The 21,675-nt window shown below is 42.4% G+C and overlaps 1 protein-coding gene across 4 annotated transcripts in view; it reads right to left on the reverse strand.

Annotated features, from left to right (window-relative positions):
- The window catches only part of LOC115104759 (rho guanine nucleotide exchange factor 12-like), a 151,709-nt gene that overhangs the window by 51,321 nt on the left and 78,713 nt on the right, over positions 1–21,675 (reverse strand). For 3 of the 4 annotated variants that reach the window (XM_065007236.1, XM_065007238.1, XM_065007235.1), the window contains 9 exons: positions 18,001–18,099; positions 17,388–17,437; positions 16,125–16,182; positions 15,758–15,963; positions 15,308–15,385; positions 1,715–1,834; positions 1,415–1,531; positions 567–692; positions 372–470 (listed from right to left, as the gene is read on the reverse strand). In XM_065007236.1, the coding sequence (XP_064863308.1) occupies positions 372–470; positions 567–692; positions 1,415–1,531; positions 1,715–1,834; positions 15,308–15,385; positions 15,758–15,963; positions 16,125–16,182; positions 17,388–17,437; positions 18,001–18,099 (953 nt within the window). The remainder of the gene's footprint in view (positions 1–371; positions 471–566; positions 693–1,414; positions 1,532–1,714; positions 1,835–15,307; positions 15,386–15,757; positions 15,964–16,124; positions 16,183–17,387; positions 17,438–18,000; positions 18,100–21,675) is intronic. The other variant, XM_065007237.1, reaches the window with a different exon arrangement.

Raw genomic sequence — 21,675 nt, forward strand, 5'->3', positions numbered from 1 at the left:
AGAGGTTGGCGGTTTTTATCCCCAGTCGAATCATACCAAAGACTATAAAAATGGGACCAGATGCCGCTCTGCTTGGCATTCAGCATTAAGGTGATGGATTGCGGTAAGGCGCTGTGACAGACTAGCATCCTGTCCGGGGGTGTACTTTTACATCAAGCTGCCTCACGCTACTAGCTTGGCTTTATTTTCCCAGGCTTGCTAAGAGAGAGAGAGTCATCGAGAGAATGAGACAGACAGGCACAAAATGAGAGATAGAGAGAGATAGACAGCCAGAGAGGGATAGACAGCCAGAGACAGTCAGACAGAGCCAGACAGTCAGAGCCAGACAGACACGACAGCTAGCCAGCAGTCTAGCACTAGTCCACCAGTACCTGTTCCTGCTCGGTGTCAAAGTAGTCGTCCTCTGCTCCGATGATCTGGGGGTTGAGACAGGTCAAGGGGCTGCCCACACTACACTGGAAGTTACAGTTCTGAATCACACATACACAGACATGAGCATGACTTCCTTCTAAATCTAGTTTTGGGAATATACAAATATACTGTGTGTATGTGCATCTGTGTCTCACCAAGTCCGGCGTGTCCTCTGCGTCAGGCGAGGGGCAGGAGTTGAGGCTGTCTCGGGGGGTGGTCTTTGGGTTATGGCAGGGGGCCTCTCTTTGGCACAGACTCTCAGGGAGGGGACTGGGAGACACCTGAAATACAAACACACACACACCATTCACATAATGTATAACATTTTCCAGTCTCCGATTTTGAATGGGCATTGTGATAGTGATACCACACGTTCCAGTCAAATTTTCTGATAGAAAAGTATTCGGGGCTCCCGAGTGGTGCAGTGGTCTGCATCTCAGTGCAAGAGATGTCACTGCAGTACCTGGTTCTAATCCAGGTTGCATCACATCCGGACATGATTGGGAGTCCCATAGGGCGGCGCACAATTGGCCCAACGTCGTCTGAGTTTGGCCGGGGTAGGCCGTCATTGTAAATAAGAATGAGTTCTTAACTGACTTGCCTAGTTAAAAAATTGGCACTTCAGTTTACTTCCTAATTTGACCAAATTTAAATGGAATGGACCCCAACCCTGGTTGGCAGGTAGCTTAGCGGTTAGAGCGTTTGCCAAGTAACCAAAATGTTGTTGGTTTGAATACCCAAGCCGACAAGGTGAAAAATCTGTTGATGTGCCCTTGAGCAAGGCAGTTAACCTTAATTTGTTCCAGGGTTGCCTGGCTGACCCTGTATAAGGCATATTTCACGGCACCTATTGGGTGTATGTGACAATAAAACATATGATGATTATTTTATTTATTTATTCCAGTACAATGGTATTGTATTGAGAATGCCAATTCACATGTAGTTGTCATGGAGCGTCTGGTGGTGATAATAACAGACAGGCTAATTGGCAAGGTTGACTCACAGTGATATTGGTCCAGGTTCCATTGCTGCCGCTCTCTACCTGCGAGGAGGGGGTCTGCTCTCGATCGGCTGCACCAATGCCCCCCCCCTCACCGTCCCAGGGGGAGAGGGAGCCATCCTGAAAACACACACACCTACTATAAATGGGTGGTAGGCCAGGCAGTAACTGCGCTGTCCCTTTGAGAGTGTGTCTGTACCTGTGAGATGGAGACAGCAAGAGAGTGTTTGTGTCTATGGGAGAGAGAGTGTGTTTGTATACATATGCACGTACATGTGTGTGAACATATGTACATGTGTATACCTGAGGTGTGCCTGTGGCCTTTCTGAGTTGGCCACGTAGCATAGGAATGTGTTTCTTGGCCTCCTGGATGTCCTTCAGTAGTTTCGCTGTGGGGTTCCTGCTGTACTCCTCCTTCATAGCCTAGATATAACGTGACGTAACACAGGACATGTTAGGAGAGGAATTAGGTAGGAAGTGGGGGGGAAGAGAAGAGGAGGTGTATTCTAAGTGTGAGTGAGTGAGTGAGTGAGTGAGTGAGTGAGTGAGTGAGTGAGTGAGTGAGTGTACATGCATGTTTGTGTGTCCAGTTCCCACAGTCCTAGTTTTAGTTCATGGTCTATCATAGAAGGAAGTGAAACTAAGGGGAGGGCAAGATGTGGTCAGTGTTTATCAGTGGTTACCCATGGCAACTGTAGTGTATCTGATTAGTGGTAAGAATTATTGGCTTTTTGGAAATGTAACCACTACTTTCTTAACAAAAACGAAAGGCATTCATAATAAAAAAGACTTACAACAGAAATAGAAAATCTAACATTAAACATCAATGGTGAAAATACATATAATACAGAAGCACTGAATATTCTAGAGGCAAAACAAAAGGGCTTTGAGGGACTTATTCAGGAAATATTAGCTTTCATTTATAAAAAATAAATAAAAAAGATAATATTTGATGGAGAATGCCAAAAAAATGCATCAAAGGTTCTTCCTAAACCTTCAATATAGAAACGCGAACAGAAATAACTTACAAAAAAATAGTTAAATGATGGAGAAATCCTTATCTCACCAACAGAGATCTTGCATGAGGAAGCAAAATATTTTTAACAAATGTTCTCTTGTATTGCTCATAGAACCAAAAAGTCCCAACCAGATATTATTCATCACGATCAGATGAGATTCTTAAAAGGTATATAAAAGATAAATTGAAGACAACATTAGACATCCACTAGAAATAATGGAAAACTATGAGAATGCAGGGAAACCAGATATAATCTTTATAGCATAATTTCAGAAAACATTTGATACAGTACATCTAGAATATGTTTACAAGTGCCTGGATTTTTTTTACATTCTGGAGAATCTCTCATAAAATGGGTAAAAGTCAGGTATAACAAAATAATAAATAATGGTTACTTCTCTGAGAACTTTGAATTGTCAAGAGGCGTAAAACAAGGTTGCCCTCTATCAGCATACTTATTTATTATGGCCATTGAACTGTTAAATTGAACTATTTAGCATTATGGCTAATGATGGGCTAAAAGGGCTTAGAAACAGAAGTATCAATCTATGCCAATAATTCAAGTTCTCATGAGTCCTCAATCTTCAAGGGCCTCAATGTGAACATAGATAATTTCTCCAGTTTCTCTGAACTAAAACCCAACTACAATAAGTGTACTATATTACGGATTAGGCCTCTAAAAGATACAAACTTTAAATTGTCATGTGTTCGCCTGGTTAAATGGTCAGATGGTTAAGTCGAAAAGATACTAACTTTATCCCGAAAAAGTAGAGCGATCTTGCAACAATAAATGTTGATCAAAAACTTAGCAAAGTTGCCTCTCCACGGTTTCAAGATTCTATCTATTTGCGGGAAGAATACCCAGATGAATTCTCTAGTGATATCACAGTATATTTGTTCATGGTTCCAGGAGAATCCTGTTTCAAATCAAGATTCTATCTATTTGCGGGAAGAATACCCAGATGAATTCTCTAGTGATATCGCAGTATATTTGTTCATGGTTCCAGGAGAATCCTGTTTCAAATCAAGATTCTATCTATTTGCGGGAAGAATACCCAGATGAATTCTCTAGTGATACCGCAGTATATTTGTTCATGGTTCCAGGAGAATCTTGTTTCAAATCATGCGATAGAAAAAAAAAACTTTATTTGGAAAAACCAGATAAAGATAAATGAGCATATTTATAATGAACATGAGTTAAATCTATTCAAATAAAACATCTCTCTTAAAGCCTTCATTGTATCTAAATCCAAATGGGTTTTCTAGGAAAGCTACTAAGAGAGGCCCATCATATGTTTAAGACTGGGCTCTTTGGCTTTTTGCAGATCAAGGGTAATTTCAGTGTAGGAAAGGATGAAACAGTGTCTGTGCCACCAGTAAGTACAGATAGTAGTATAAATCCCCTCACACGGTCCCCGCAGCCGGACAACTTTCTCATGGCTTCTGGAGGGAAATGCTGTAGGAATTTTCAACCGTTGTCGCTCATTCAGCTGACAGGAACTTTCAACCGGTTCTCCTCATTAAGCAGCAAGTCAGAGTCAGAGGCCGAGCTTTCTCTGACCTCTAACACCTCCCATTCCAGGGTCTTAGACGCCGAAGCCTCCCACCATTAGCTCTGACAAATTGAAAACCTTAGTCATTGGCGACTCCATTACCCGCAGTATTAGACTTAAAACGAATCATCCAGCGATCATACACTGTTTACCAGGGGGCAGGGCTACCGACGTTAAGGCTAATCTGAAGATGGTGCTGGCTAAAGCTAAAACTGGCGAGTGTAGAGATATTGTTATCCACGTCGGCACCAACGATGTTAGGATGAAACAGTCAGAGGTCACCAAGCACAACATAGCATCAGCGTGTAAATCAGCTAGAAAGATGTGTCGGCATTGAGTAATTGTCTCTGGCCCGCGCCCAGTTAGGGGGAGTGATGAGCTCTACAGCAGAGTCTCAAAACTCAATTGCTGGTTGAAAACTGTTTTCTGCCCCTCCCAAAAGATAGAATTTGTAGATAATTGGCCCTCTTTCTCAGACTCACCCACAAACTGGACCAAGCCTGGCCTGTTGAGGAGTGACGGACTCCATCCTAGCTGGAGGGATGCTCTCATCTTATCTACGGACATAGACAGGACTCTAACTCCCCTAGCTCCACAATGAAATAGGGTACAGGCCAGGTAGCAGGCTGTTAGCCAGCCTGACAGTTTAGCGCAGTCTGCCAGTAGCACAGTCAGCGTAGTCAGCTCAGCTATTCCCATTGAGACCGTGTCTGTGCCTCGACCTAGGTTGGGCAAAACTAAACATGGCGGTGTTCGCCTTAGCAATCTCACTAGAATAAAGACCTCCTCCATTCCTGCCATTATTGAAAGAGATTGTGATACCTCACATCTCAAAATAGGGCTACTTAATGTTAGATCCCTCACTTCCAAGGCAGTTATAGTCGATGAACTAATCACTGATCATAATCTTGATGTGATTGGCCTGACAACCATGGCTTAAGCCTGATGAATTTACTGTGTTAAATGAGGCCTCACCTCCTGGTTACACTAGTGACCATATCCCCTGTGCATCCCGCAAAGGCGGAGGTGTTGCTAACATTTACAATAGCACATTTCAATTTACAAAAAAAAACTTTTTCGTCTTTAGAGCTTCTAGTCATGAAATCTATGCAGCCTACTCAATCACTTTTTATAGCTACTGTTTACAGGCCTCCTGGGCCATATACAGCATTCCGCACTGAGTTTCCTGAATTCCTATTGGACCTTGTAGTCATAGCAGATAATATTCTAATTTTTGGTGACTTTAATATTCACATTGAAAAGTCTACAGACCCACTCGAAAAGGCTTTCGGAGCCATCATCGACTCAGTGGGTTTTGTCCAACATGTCTCCGAACCTATTCACTGCCACAGTCATACTCTGGACCTAGTTTTGTCCCATGAAATAAATGTTGTGGATCTTAATGTTTTTCCTCATAATCCTGGACTATCGGACCACCATTTTATTTTGTTTGCAATCGCAACAAATAATCTGCTCAGACCCCAACCAAGGAACATCAAAAGTCGTGATATAAATTCTCAGACAGCCCAAAGATTCCTTGATGCCCTTCCAGACTCCCTCTGCCTACCCAAGGATGTCAGAAGACAAAAATCTGTTAACCACCTGAGGAACTCCATTTAACCTTGTGAATACCCTAGATGCAGTCGCACTCCTAAAAACTAAAAACATTTGTCGTAAGATACTAGCTCCCTGGTATACAGAAAATACCCGAGCTCTGAAGCAAGCTGCCAGAAAATGGCGCCATACTAAACTGGAAGTCTTCTGACTAGCTTGGAAAGACAGTACGGTGTAGTATCAAAGAGCCTTCACTGCTGCTCGATCATCCTATTTTTCCAACTTAATTGAGGAAAATAAGAACAATCCCAAATTAATTTTTGATAATGTCGCAAAGCAAACTAAAAAGCAGCATTCCCCAAAAGAGGATAGCTTTTACTTCAGCAGTAATACATTCATGAACTTCTTTGAGGAAAAGATCATGATCATTAGAAAGCAAATTACAGACTCCTCTTTAAATCTACGTATTCCTCCAAAGCTCATTTGTCCTGAGTCTGCACAACTCTGCCAGGACCTAGGATCAAGGGAGACACTCAAGTGTTTTAGTACTATATCTCTTGACACAATGATGAAAATAATCATGGCCTCTAAACCTTCAAGCTACATACTGGACCCTATTCCAACTAAACTACTGAAAGAGCTGCTTCCTGTGCTTGGCCCTCCTATGTTGAACATAATAAACGTCTCGGTATCCACGGGATGTGTACCAAACTCACTGAATATAAAAAAACTATCGGCCTAAATCGAATCTCCCATTCCTCTCAACATTTTTAGAAAAAGCTGTTGCATAGCAACTCACTGCCTTCCTGAAGACAAACAATGTATACGAAATGCTTCAGTCTGGTTTTAGACCCCATCATAGCACTGAGACTGCACTTGTGAAGGTGGCAAATTACTTTTTAATTGCGTCAGACCAAGGCTCTACATCTGTCCCAGTGCTCCTAGACCTTAGTGCTGCTTTTGATGCCATCGATCACCACATTCTTGGCCTGGTTTAGATCTTATCTGTCGGAAAGATATCATTTTGTCTCTGTGGATGGTTTGTCCTCTGACAAATCAACTGTAAATGTTGGTGTTCCTCAAGGTTCCGTTTTAGGACCACTATTGTTTTCGAAAACATAAATGTTAACTTTCACTGCTATGCGGACGACACACAGCTGTACATTTTGATGAAACATGGTGAAGCCCCAGAATTGCCCTACCTGGAAGCCTGTGTTTCAGACACAAGGAAATGGATGGCTGCAAACGTTCTACTTTTAAACTCGGACAAAACAGAGATGCTTGTTCTAGGTCCCAAGAAACAAAGATATCTTCTGTTGAATCTGACAATTAATCTTGATGGTTGTACAGTCGTCTCAAATAAAACTGTGAAGGACCTCGGCGTTACTCTGGACCCTGATCTCTCTTTTGATGAACATATCAAGACTGTTTCAAGGATAGCTTTTTTCCATCTACGTAACATTGCAAAAATCCGAAATTTTCTGTCCAAAAATTATGCAGAAAAATGTATCCATGCCTCCAATTGACTCAAATCAGAAGCATCTAAAGCCATGATGACATTTTCTGTAATTTTCCAAGCTGTTTAAAGACACAGTCAACTTAGTGTATGTAAACTTCTGACCCACTCGAGTTGTGATACCAGTGAATTATAAGTGAAATAATCTGTCTGTAAACAATTGTTGGAAAAATTACTTGTGTCACGCACAAAGTAGATGTCCTAACCAACTTGCCAAAACTATAGTTTCTTAACAAGACATTTGTGGAGTGGTTGCAAAACAAGTTTTAATGACTCCAACCTAAGTGTATGTAAACTTAGGAAGGAGTATGTAACTGTATATAACCGTAGGAAACAGTTGCAGGTCGGAGGGCCATCTAACAAGTACAGATTGGAGGGCCATCAAGCGAAAACAGACCAATGAAGCACGGATAAATGGCGGGAGTATCTATGACTCTCTGAGGACTGGGTAGAGTAGGGGCCCCACATCCTCCGCTTCTCCTTTCCCTCGGCGTGGGGTTCTGGGTCGGGAGGGTGGCTTCGGCTCTCATACGAGCTCCGATCCCCGCATCGCCATGTCGCCTGGGTTGCGCCCGACCGGCTCCATCCCCCCTTTCCCCGTTAGGCACGGCTGCATGGCGCACCCCCAATATCAAGGTGCACATGGGCCTATTTATATAATGAATATGAATTCACATGGCGGAAATGATTAAATATTAACGCATTCGACCTCTCACTAAAGGAGTCAGTCATACAAAAGTTATACTTAAATCCAAACTGGTTGGTGATTATAAGAGTACATGGCCATGAAGGCTAGATCATTTTTCAAGCTGTTCAAAACATTCATAGATGACCAGCAGGGTCAAATAATATAAACAGTGGTAATAGATGGTGCAACCGGTCAGCACCTTAGGAGAAAATGTCAGTTGGCTTTTCATAGCCGAGCATTCAGAGGTCAAGACAGCAAGTGTATGTGCGAGAGAGAGTAACGTGTGGAATATAGGGTGGAATATAGCAATAATAATGTCAGTTTAATATGCAGTGCAATAGGATTTGAAGCAATAGCCTACCTGCGTGTGGTCAACTATTTCAGCACCTTTTCACACTGCTCTGAGACAAGCATGGCAACTAGTCTTGATAAATCAATTCAATTTTATTTTCACTGAATCTCTGTTTGGGTATTGGTTAGACTACAATTAGGGTGTGGACATGTTATTATTTTACCCTTAGTACTGTAGCCTACTCCCGACCGGTCAGGTTGAACAGCGCCATATTTTCTCAGGGTTTCATTTTTATTGTAATAGAAACACCATAATATTTATCAAATTAATTAAGCTAAATTTCTTAAAATCAATCTCATATACTATATACTCTCATATACTTACAAAAAAGGTGTTAAATTCTCTTGTACAGCCAATATTAAAGACTGTCAAATGCTTCTCAAAGATTGTGTAAACTTAAATTTTGGATTACCATATCATTTTTGTATGTTCTCTATAATTGAAAATGTATCAATTTACCAATTTGGCACATTTGGGCAGACTTGATACAACATTTTTAACTGTAATGCAATGGTTCATTGGATCAGTCTAAAACTTCGCACATATACTACTGCCATCTAGTTTCCAAAATCAAAATTGCACCTAGAGTCCTAAGTCATACTTTTTTTGAAAACGCATGTTTTTTTTGTGTTATCTTTTACCAGATCTAATGTGTTATATTCTACTACATTAATTTCGTATTTCTACAAACTGTTTCCTTTAAAATGGTATCAAGAATATGTATATTGTTTCAGGTCCTGAGCTACAGGCAGTTAGATTTGGGTATGTCATTTTAGGTGAAAATTGAAAAAAAGGGTCAGATTCTTTTAGGAAAATACTTACTAAATAAACTAACGTAAAAAAATGTAAGTAACAAAATAACAATAAAGAGGCTATATACAGAGGGTACCGACACCGTGCAGTGTGCATGAGTACAGGTTAGTCGAGGTAATTGAGGTCATGTGTACATGTAGGTAAGGGTAAAGTGACTATGCATAGATAATAAACAGTGAGTAGCGGCAGTGTAAAAAAGGGGGGTGTTAATAGAAATAGTCCGGGTAGCCAATTGATTAGCTGTTCAGCAGCCTTATAGCTTGGGGGTAGAAACTGTTAAGAAGCCTTTTTGACCTACACTTAGCCCTCCGGTACCGCTTGCTGTGCAGTAGCAGAGAGAGCAGTTTATGACTATGGTGGCTGGAGTCTAGGCAATTTTTAGGGCTTTCCTCTGACACTGATATGGCCTGATATAGAGGTTCTGGATGACAGGAAGCTTGGCCCCAGTGATGTAATGGGCTGTACCCACTACTCCCTGTAGCACCTTGGCCGAGCAGTTGCCATACCAGGCAGTATTGCAACCAGTCTTGATGGTGCAGCTGTATAACTTTTTGAGGATCTTTTCACTCTTCTGAGGGGGAACAGGTGTTGTCGTACCCTCTTCACGACTGTCTTGGTGTGTTTGGACAGTGAGTGTGGTGATGTGGACACCAAGGAACTTGAAGCTCTCAACCTGCTCCACTACAGACCCCTTTTCCTGTATTCCACGATCATCTCCTTTGCCTTAATCACGATGAGGGAGAGGTTATTGTCCTGGCACCACACTTCCAGGTCTCTGACCTACTCCCTATAGGCTATCATGTCAAATCAAATCAAATTTTATTTGTCACATACACATGGTTAGCAGATGTTAATGCGAGTGTAGCAAAATGCTTGTGCTTCTAGTTCCGACAATGCAGTAATAACCATCAAGTAATCTAGCTAACAATTCCAAAACTACTACCTTATAGACACAAGTGTAAGGGGATAAAGAAGATGTACATAAAGATATATGAATGAGTGATGGTACAGAGCGGCATAGGCAATATACAGTAGATGGTATTGAGTGCAGTATATACATATGAGATGAGTATGTAAACAAAGTGGCATAGTTCAAGTGGCTAGTGATACATGTATTACATAAGGATGCAGTAGATGATATAGAGTACAGTATATACGTATACATATGAGATGAATAATGTAGGGTATGTAAACATTATATTAGGTATTGTTTAAAGTGGCTAGTGATATATTTTACATAATTTCCCATCAATTCCCATTATTAAAGTGGCTGGAGTTGAGTCAGTGTGTTGGCAGCAGCCACTCAATGTTAGTGGTGGCTGTTTAACAGTCTGATGGCCTTGAGATAGAATCTGTTTTTCAGTCTCTCGGTCCCAGCTTTGATGCACCTGTACTGACCTCGCCTTCTGGATGATAGCGGGGTGAACAGGCAGTGGCTCGGGTGGTTGTTGTCCTTGATGATCTTTATGGCCTTCCTGTGACATCGGGTGGTGTAGGTGTCCTGGAGGGCAGGTAGTTTGCCCCCGGTGATGCGTTGTGCAGACCTCACTACCCTCTGGAGAGCCTTACGGTTGTGGGCGGAGCAGTTGCCGTACCAGGCGGTGATACAGCCCGACAGGATGCTCTCGATTGTGCATCTGTAGAAGTTTGTGAGTGCTTTTGGTGACAAGCCGAATTTCTTCAGCCTCCTGAGGTTGAAGAGGCGCTGCTGCGCCTTCTTCACGATGCTGACTGTGTGGGTGGACCAATTCAGTTAGTCTGTGATGTGTACGCCGAGGAACTTAAAACTTACTACCCTCTCCACTACTGTTCCATCGATGTGGATAGGGGGGTGTTCCCTCTGTTGTTTCCTGAAGTCCACAATCATCTCCTTAGTTTTGTTGACGTTGAGTGTGAGGTTATTTTCCTGATACCACACTCCGAGGGCCCTCACCTCCTCCCTGTAGGCCGTCTCGTCGTTGTTGGTAATCAAGCCTATCACTGTTGTGTCGTCCGCAAACTTGATGATTGAGTTGGAGGCGTGCGTGGCCACGCAGTCGTGGGTGAACAGGGAGTACAGGAGAGGGCTCAGAACGCACCCTTGTGGGGCCCCAGTGTTGAGGATCAGCGGGGTGGAGATGTTGTTGCCTACCCTCACCACCTGGGGGCGGCCCGTCAGGAAGTCCAGGACCCAGTTGCACAGGGTGGGGTCGAGACCCAGGGTCTCGAGCTTGATGACGAGCTTGGAGGGCACTATGGTGTTAAATGCCGAGCTGTAGTCGATGAACAGCATTCCCACATAGGTATTCCTCTTGTCCAGATGGGTTAGGGCAGTGTGCAGTGTGGTTGAGATTGCATCGTCTGTGGACCTATTTGGGCGGTAAGCAAATTGGAGTGGGTCTAGGGTGTCAGGTAGGGTGGAGGTGATATGGTCCTTGACTAGTCTCTCAAAGCACTTCATGATGACGGAAGTGAGTGCTACGGGGCGGTAGTCGTTTAGCTCAGTTACCTTAGCTTTCTTGGGAACAGGAACAATGGTGGCCCTCTTGAAGCATGTGGGAACAACAGACTGGGATAGGGATTGATTGAATATGTCCGTAAACACACCAGCCAGCTGGTCTGCGCATGCTCTGAGGGCACGGCTGGGGATGCCGTCTGGGCCAGCAGCCTTGCGAGGGTTAACACGTTTAAATGTTTTACTCACGTCGGCTGCAGTGAAGGAGAGTCTGCATGTTTTAGTTGTGGGCCGTGTCAGTGGCACTGTATTGTCCTCAAAGCGGGCAAAAAAGTTATTTAGTCTGCCTGGGAGCAAGACATCCTGGTCCGTGACGGGGCTGGTTTTCTTTTTGTAATCCGTGATTGACTGTAGACCCTGCCACATACCTCTTGTGTCTGAGCCGTTGAATTGAGATTCTACTGTGTCTCTATACTGACGCTTAGCTTGTTTGAATGCCTTGCGGAGGGAATAGTTACACTGTTTGTATTCGGTCATGTTTCCAGTCACCTTGCCCTGATTAAAAGCAGTGGTTCGCGCTTTCAGTTTCACGTGAATGCTGCCATCAATCCACGGTTTCTGGTTTGGGAATATTTTAATCTTTGCACTGGGAACGACATCTTCAACGCACGTTCTAATGAACTCGCCCCCCTGAATCAGCACATTCGTCAATGTTGTTGTCTGACGCAATACGGAACATATCCCAGTCCACGTGATGGAAGCAGTCTTGGAGTGTGGAATCAGATTGGTCGGACCAGCGTTGAACAGACCTCAGACCTCCTTGTTTTAGTTTCTGTCTGTAGGCAGGGATCAACAAAATGGGAGTCGTGGTCAGCTTTTCCGAAAGGAGAGCGGGGCAGGGCCTTATATGCGTCGCGGAAGTTGGAATAGCAATGTCTGTAGGTCTACCACCATTGTGTCGTCTGCAAACTTGATGATGGTGTTGGGTGTCGTGCTTGGCCATGCAGTCATGGGTGAACAGGAAGTACAGGAGGGGACTAAGCACGCACACCTGAGGGGCCCCCGTGTTGAGGATCAGTGTGGCAGATGTGTTGTTGCCTACCTTTACCACCCGGGGGCGGCCCGTCCCAGAGTCCTTAGTGATGAGCTTTGAGGGCAATATGGTGGTGAATACTGAGCTGTAGTCAATTAATGGGGGGGGGGTCAAGTGCCATTGTTTGATAAGTGTTTTATAAAATTATTTGAGGTGAGTAGGAGGATTGTTTAAGATACTATTTCAGGAGAACAGAATATGAGTTGGCCTACTGTATGTTATCTGGCTATGCGCCATGCCATAGGCTTGTTCATTTATCAGACAAGATACGCTTATACAGTACATTCGGAAAAGTATTCAGACCCCCTTCACCTTTTCATCTCAAGGATGATCAATGGATACAGGCTGCACCGGAGCTCAATTTCGAGTCTCATAGCAAAGGGTCTGAATAGTTAGGTAAACAAGGTATTTATGGTTTTTATAATACATTTGTAATTAGTTTAGTTAATTTTTTGGGGGTTTTTGCTTTGTCATTATGGGGTATTGTTTGTAGATTGATGAGGGAGAAAAAATGATTTAATACATTTTAGAATAAGTCTGTAACGTAACAAAATGTTGTAAGAGTGAAGGGGTCTGAATACTTTGCGAATGCACTGTGCACTGTGCACTGTGCACTGGGGCGGCAGGTTAGCCTAGTGGTTAGAGCGTTGGACTAGTAACCGGAAGGTTGCGAGTTCAAACCCCCGAGCTGACAAGGTACAAATCTGTCGTTCTGTCCCTGAACAGGCAGTTAACCCACTGTTCCCAGGCCGTCATTGAAAATAAGAATATGTTCTTAACTGACTTGCCTGGTTAAATAAAGGTAAAATTAAAAAAAAAAAAAGTCCCATGTCATTATTTTATATTATATGATGGAACTTCGCCGAATAAAATAAAAGAGGATATTCTTCATATTCAGGAGCAAGTCTGCATATGAAGTGGCTACCTTGAGCATAAAAGTGATCATTTGAAACATGTCCTATATGCTAGATTTAGAATTATTTGGCAACTTTAGTTGTGAATGAAATCAAAACATATATGGGCTGCATGATGCGACTGTAGGCTATTAATGATTTGAAAAGCTCACAAAAAAAGCTTGCACTATATTCCTTGCCTCAGGCTGCAAACACTGTTCTCTTATCAAGTGATAATATTTTCACCCATCAGACTATTCTCAATTTAATATTGTCTTTATTGATACTGTATGTAGAAATGGGCAGGACATTCATATGCACTCGAATAGCGAATGGAGGCCGCTTTCCTGCCAGTTAGTTTTTCCATGCTGGGTAGGCTACTCATGTTATTTCACTACATGTATCAACCACTGTTTGAGGAGCATGTAGCCTCTCGCCATGCGACAGGTGATATTCCTCCAAAACTCTGTCATGGGCTCTCCAAACCTGTTCCTGCAGCTACCGTGCGCTGAATTTGGGAAATCAAGTGAAATCTGTTCGGGAACATTGATAGTAACATGTTTTCACAAGGAAACATATCAAATTCAACTGTTGACAGCCCCTCTCTCTGCATGCTTGAGAAAGGAATGAAGGAGAGAGAGATGGAAACGCATGGTGTTCAGATATTCTGTAGCTAAAGGTAATGTGTCATCCTGTATGAGCAAAAAAAACTACTACTAGGCTATTCAAAATCAAATACAAATTCACTATAAATGTAGGCTAACTCTTTAAGCAAGTTGGGTACTACCAATGCATGTCCAGAGGGGGTTAGAGGAGATTACGATGACGGTCATGTGTGGCTCAGTTGGTAAAGCATGGTGCTTGCAATGCCAGGGATGTGGGTTTGATTCCTATGAGGGACCAGCAGATGCTGGATAAGTGCGTCTGCTAAATGTCAAAAATATAAATGTATAGTGGTAATAAGGTCACTGCAACAACCATAGGTGAGTCTAAGGCTTAAGAGGGTGTGAACGATGCTAAATGGGCATAAACAAAGAGCAGCACTGTAGCTGTTCAATGTGAAAGGTTATCTTTATTATACAACAATAGGCAATTTAATACTGTTAATGGTTTGCCTAGTGGGGGAAGTTGGTGAGAATGTTCAGAGAATCCATTTAGGCAATTTGGTGAAAGTATTCCTTCTCTAAATATATGTTTCCCAAGGATTCATGTAAAGCAAAATGTTTGAATGCCTTTTTCTCCAAAATGGGATTACAAATGTATACATTTTAAAAGCAGCATTACTTCCCCAATTTCAAATTTTGGAACATAAGACTGAAGAGAGATGGGGACGGTCACATGCGTTTAAGGAAACTCAGTGAGTATTCTATGCTACACCGGAATGATGCCACTACTATGGATGCTGCTAGGAACTGAATTGTGCTGTAAATTAACGTAATGAATAAGCAGCAACATGCGCAATGACAATTTCATGTGTGAATGATTTGTATTTAATCTGGGTCTGTATTTGGGCTCCTGAGGGGCGCAGCGGTCTACTAAGACAGTGCTAGAGGCGTCACTACAGACCCTGGTTCGATCCCGGGCTGTATCACAACTGGCCGTGATCGAGAGTCCCATAGTGCGGCGCACATTGGCCCAGCGTCGTCCGGGTTGGGGGAGGGCTTGGCCGGGGTAGGCCGTCATTGTAAAATAAGAATTTGTTGTTAACTGGCTTGCCTAGTTAAATAAAGGTACAAAATAAAATAGGAATCATATAGTATCATTGATGTAGGCGGACCTGAGATGCTTCATGAACATGGCTCCAGGTCCTATGAACCTAACTATATAAAAAAAAACATTGTCAATTCCAAAGGATACTCGGAATTTGAATTATCTCATTCAAATCAAAGATTAAAAGTTCGACTAGATGACTGTCTCATCTCCTCATGTAGAAAACTTCAGAGTATGGTGATACTATGTGTGTGTGTGTGTGTGTGTCTTGCCTGTAAGTCCTGCTGCTGCTTGGACAGCATCTTCTGTAAGATGTCCACCTTCTGGCTGTGTACAGCGTTATTCTCCTCCTTAGGGACCAACCAAAGTAAAGAAAAACATAAATTATAAGAGTGTTTGCTTCCGGACAGGACAGCGACAAGTGCAGCAGAGGGAGAGTGACAGATGTATGAAAAAATTGAGGAAACTAGTGAGAGAAGCGTGAGAATACAGATCCAGTTAGAAAGTGAAAGAGGTAGAGTGAGTGGGGGTGGGTGGAGGCTGAAAGGGGAAAGAGGACGGGGGGATGGGGACGGGTGAAGAAGGGATGTGGAACTGTGGAGGCTGCGAGAGAGACAGAGACAAAGAACAAAAAAGACACACATCTGAAATGGCACCCTACTCTATATAAAAGGATGCCATTTCAGTTGTAGCCACAGAGCAAAGGTGGCCATCAGTCGTACCCAGAGGGGCAGCGGGGAGATGATGTGGTCCTGGGGACTGGTGGAGGTGGAGCAGCGCTCCCCTGTTCCCCCCATTGTTCCCGGAGAGTTGGGTGAGGAGAGGGACGACGACAGGACCCCTGGGTCTCCACCCTCACCTTCTGACAGGGGGACTTGGGCCAGTCCCGGGGGCCTCCCCAGCACTGTGAGGGCCACATAGGAGCCCGCTGACACAGAGAGACAAGAGAGTTTGGTTACATTTTAAGCAGGTCAAAATGCATTAATTAAAGGCTACTACTTGTTAGCTTTAAGAAAGTGTGTCTCTTGAAGAGCCTGTGATTTTTCATGTCAATTAACAATTAGATATAAAACAGCAACTTTGACTTACATTTGATTAACTTTACGACTTCTACATGGTTTGAATGTGTTACTAAACTCCCGTTAACCTGCAACAAAAACAGAACATCTGCTGTATGTCACAACATCAATCATAATGAAACACTTTCTATGGGAGGACTATGCATTCTGTCCCAGATTAGAAACCCCATATTAGTTAATGGGTACATTCAACAGGAGCAGGCGTACATAACTCTTTCCATGCCAAGAAACACCTTATTTCTTTCTAAATGTTCATTCATTTTAAATTGACATTTTAGTAATTTAGCAGACACTCTTATCCAGAGTGACTTATAGGAGCAATTAGGGTTAAGTGCTTTGCTCAAGATAACATCAACAGATGAGATTCGAACCACCTATCTTTCGGTAAAATGGCCCAACCTGCAGCACTACCTGCCCATTCAAGTGTAAACATCCATACATACATCCATTACTTAAAGGGAAGCTGTACCTATAGACTTCCATTCATTGCAGAAATGCTAATTAACAATGTCTCACAAAACTACCTTCAACTTTTTTAAACTGAACACAAAGACATAAAATTGTATCAATGAGTTAATCTGACTCTGGGTAAGTAGAAAAATGGCTTGATTGCCAAAGTCTCACACTCTCTCATTAGGAGAAAGTTGGGATTCCCCCACACAGACTAACAATTCATTTTCTGCACTGACACTACGCACAGCATGAAGGTATCCTGCCCTTTCCAATGACATTGGAATACATTGCCATGTTATGGTGTAGCTCCTCATCAACCCAGCAGGGGGCAGAGTGGGAAGGTATGCAGGGGGCCTAATCCATGACCCACAACCTACTTTAGTACCCTGCAGGGTTCTCTTGTCTGAGGCGGGATTAGCATTTTGGTTGAAATGCATAAGGTAAGATTTTGGAAAGGTAACCCTTAGATCTAGGATCAGTTTATCTCGGACAATAATAAAATTGTGAAATTGCGTCAGATGCTTAATTAAGTTCTGGGGGGAGACATGTTAGAAAATGTACCAGCGAAGTCTCCAGCCCTCTAAACAAAAACTCTCAGCAAGTCTCGGGCAAGTCTATGGGCCAAATAGAACCTGCGAAATTGTGATTTGTCCAAAATGATCAGACATGAAAAATCAGTGTACCCGAACAAAGTTCCTCGTTAGTCATCCCATGCCACAGTCTATTGACAGACGCTACTACATGCATCTGTCAATGAAAGATTAGGCTAAGGGTAATGTCTAGGAAGAGTATAATGGGCCCGAGAGGGAATGAGCCTCACCTTGATGATCCTATCACCCGTCTGGACTCCCGCTCGCATGGCAGAGCCATCTGCAGAAGAAGACAGTACAGGACAGGACACGTAATGGGAATGAGAATTATAAAAGGTTCGCGATATTACTGTATCCAACTGTATAATGACACATTCAGAGATAAATCCAATACATTGTATTGTTGCCTTGGATATCAAGACTATATGATGTAGAATATATATTAATATTCTGCTCCCAATAAAACATGTTGATCTAACGTCAAAGGTTTACACCCCCAAGATATGCACTTACATTTCCTTAAAACATTATATATATTATACATACATTTTTATATGGGTGGCCCTAGTGGGAATCGAACCAGCTACCCTAGGGTTGCAAGCACCATGCTTTACCAATTAAAGGAATACTTCGAGATTATTGGCAATAAGGGCCGTTATCTACTTCCCCAGAGTCAGATGAACTTGTGGATACCATTTATGTCTCTGTGTCCAGAATGAAGGAAGTTAGAGGTAGTTTCTCGAGGGCCAATGCTAACTAGCATTAGCGCAATAGGTATCATCATAATTTTCTTGACTACAGCACAGGAAGGTGTAGATTAGAATAGGATGGAAAAGGCCTTACCATCTTTGACCAGCTGCACAAATACAGGGTTGTCTCCGCTCACCGTCAGCCCAAAGCCGTTGTCATCTTTCTGAATGATCACACAACGCTGGACAAGCCCTACACAGACAGACAGACAGAAGAGAAATATATGGTGGGTTACGCACCATCACCACACAACACACGGGTTGGCACAGTAAAACAAGGATGGCGATGTGGGACACGGTGTGCGTGACGGGGCATAATACGAACTGTGGGTGTCAAACTGTTTTCCTATAATATGTAATATTGTCAATATTAATTGGCAATATGTCTGCTTGGTGGCGGAGGTACTCTTTCAATAGCTCTGTATTTATGGCTAGTAGTTTTTATAAAATGTTGACGAGGCCTGAGGAAAGTGGCTTTTGAAGCTTCTATTGAGTGGCAGAAACGAATGATTGAAACCTGTTTTCAAATACTTAATACACCCCAGTTATTATAGCACTCCACTCTCCTTCAAAAGCCTTTAACACATGGATGCATTTTGAAAAGTGCTTATTGTTGTTAAAGGGATAGTTCAGCTAAATTGCATATTAGATATTTTTCCCTGAACTTGAAAGCAGTCTATGCACAAGGACAGAATAGCACAAATGTGTGGATTGCAGTCACTCGTTGTCCATAGACTGCTTTAAGGTAAGGAAACAAATATCTAAACAAATTTGCTGAACTATCACTTTAATATCAGTATGATGCCAAGATAGGCTGTTATGAATAATGGCATAACACATGACCCTCTAAGAACCCAGTTTGACACTCATATGAGGACACGTTGTTTGGGGAACATTGGTATAAGTGACAACAACACCCCCTGTCATGTTTGCTTGAACACAGATTTTGAGTTGTTTGAGTTGCAAAAAGAGACACACACAGGATCACACCAGTTCACAGGCAGGTCAGTTTCACTAACAGGTCAAACACAATGGTTCAGCCAAACCAATATCGTCATTATATACAGGGAATGCATATTGTAAAAGTCAAATGAGAAAGCAGATTAAACTAGTAATCCAGGTTGCAGGAGGCACAGCAAGACATGTTGCAATGTCAAATAATGGCTAATATTGCAACCCAACAACGTATTACTCAATGTATTGCTTTGGTTTTGTTAAACTGACACTGTACATATTTTTTTCGGCATAGAAAAGTATTGGGTGGACTGCCTAAGTTTTTTTTTCAGGGAAAAAAATTGGATGGAAAATAGTTTTCAGTGTAAATGTCATGCAGAAAATATAATGGACATATGTATTTTTTTAAATAATATAATCTTTGAGAACTAACAGTCAAAACCTAGACAGACAGTCAGGCAGAATCTAAAATGTACAAAATGATGCATTCAGGAGTATTTTTGTCATGACATGGGGCCACCACTGACTTTGTTATAATGTTTGAGGCACTCAGAATGCATAAGAACATGGTATAAGTCATGGCAAAAAGCGTAGAATTGCAGGAAATGTGCTTTAAAACTGAAACTGTTCTCTCAGTCCCATGGAAAAATGTGTATGATTGCACAAAATTTGTTTTAAAACCGCAACATTTTATCTCTGCAGCCAAGAGGAGGACATCAAAAAGTTTGGTGGGTGACCACGCCATTCGCCACGGCCACCACCTAAGCCCCCATTTGAACCAGAAAAACCCCTGCTATAATAGCATTTTCTAGTCAAGAACCAAAGTAATTTCATGTCCCCCAGTTAGCATTCTTTAAATGTCATGCCCAAATCACATCAAAGTTATTGGGCTGCACAATCCCTTTCAGATATGAGCTGGACATGAAATTGAAAGCGTGCTAACTGGGGGACATTGACATACATTGGTTTTTGGTTACAAAATGCTAACATTAACGGTTGGTGGCAGTAGCTAGCTTAATGACAGCAAAGCATGTAAATAAATAGGTAATTTGGCTGAACTGCCCCTTTAACATTTTAGAGTCAAATGTATTTTCAGGCCTAAATAGGAGTCTTCATACATTGACTTAAACAGGTGTATTTTTATCCCCCTCAAACCCTCCTGGTAGCGTTCCTTCCTCAACCCAAACATCTTCCTTCACGCTACTCTGGCCATGTAACACTAAAACATCCAAACACTGTGGGAAAGTTCACTGCCAGGGCAATAAAAGGCAATGCTGAGTTTAATCAAAATAAAATAAACTGAGAACAAAGGAGGTGTAGGACTCGTGTTAGGGCGTGAGTGAATGACCGGGGGACACATGGCAGAAGTACTGGGGACATCACCACAGATAAAACAGGGTATATCTCAATAGGTGGGGGGGGGGCAAAATGTCCACTTCTACTTGCATCCCTTAGTTTGCACTGAATTTAACAGATTGGATAACTGATAGGTGAAATGTGAAAAAAAAGCCTAGTCCTGGTGAATCTGGCTTTCACCTGTCCACTGGCCAGTTACCACATGCCAGATGAAGGAAATGACAGGAAAAGGAAAGGAGGTCATTTAAAAGACTATTGAGACACAGCCGTTTAGACCATCTTACCACAGGACTCGGAGGGGATTCCCTCGGCTACTACACAGCCAGTCTGCTGCACAGGCACGTCTAGTACAACACGTCAGACAGTACACATGGTAAAGTAACACAACCAGGACACAGAGGGGAAAAAAACACCAAAAGCCAAGAAAATCAAAAAGGAAACATTGGGAGGTGAAAATAAACAATGACAGAAAAAAAGAGTGAAAGTCTTCTTCCCCAGTGTGACTATGCACTTTACAGTCTGAATTTTGTTGCAAATAGTCATTGTTTTTGATAACGCACCCTTGAAAAAAAAAAAGAAACTGAAATGGTAACTGAGGGTATGAATGTTAAAAAATATGCGCAATATTCAAACGAATAATGATTCAGCCTAAAATGGAGCTTATACAAAGAAAACGAAGGCATAAAGATAAACGTTTCTCAACCCTTTTTGTACCTGTTTTTTCCTCCTTGCGGAACAGCTTACATTAAAACTAGCTCTGTATAACTGACCAGATTAGAGTCTCAGGGACCGTTCAGCAACATACCATGGACCGGAGGTTGAGAAACACTGATATATACTGTATATTGTTAGGCTTAAATGGCATGTTTCCATTATTCCCTAGACCTACATGTAACATTCACAATACACTAACAACCTTCTGTGGTACCAGAACATACAGAACATCCTATGAGGGTATTTTTTACATCAACAGCGAATCAAAGCATAATTACAATTCAGACCTGGAACCTTAGTGTAGTGGACACCATACCACTTCTCTGTTTATTCCAATTTCTCAGTGAGAAGAACAATGTTCAAAGCGACAACGCCCAGTACTGAGGATACATTTACACTACAAACAGCTTTGACTAGGAAACATGCTGTCACCAGGGCATTGAATAGTCATTCCAAGAAAGTCTTTCACATAGTCTAGCAAGAGAGGGATTTTGGTGCTGCGTTTTGTCTGTAGAGCAGACTACCTCATCACATGACTAGGGCTCAAAGTGCACTTTCAACCTCGAACTCCAGCAGCCGTGACTGTGTGTGTCTTTCATCCTAAGACTCCAGCAGCAGTGGCGTGTGTACGAGTGTGCATGTATTACTGTGACTGTGTGCGCGTGCGTGTGTGTGAGAGAGAATGTGTGTGTTTCATTTTGCTGCTGCTGGCATTTCCCCAGCCTAACAGAAGATAAGCATCAGC

The sequence above is a fragment of the Oncorhynchus nerka genome, linkage group LG22 (assembly GCF_034236695.1).
Source record: "Oncorhynchus nerka isolate Pitt River linkage group LG22, Oner_Uvic_2.0, whole genome shotgun sequence".
Classification (NCBI taxonomy): domain Eukaryota; kingdom Metazoa; phylum Chordata; class Actinopteri; order Salmoniformes; family Salmonidae; genus Oncorhynchus; species Oncorhynchus nerka.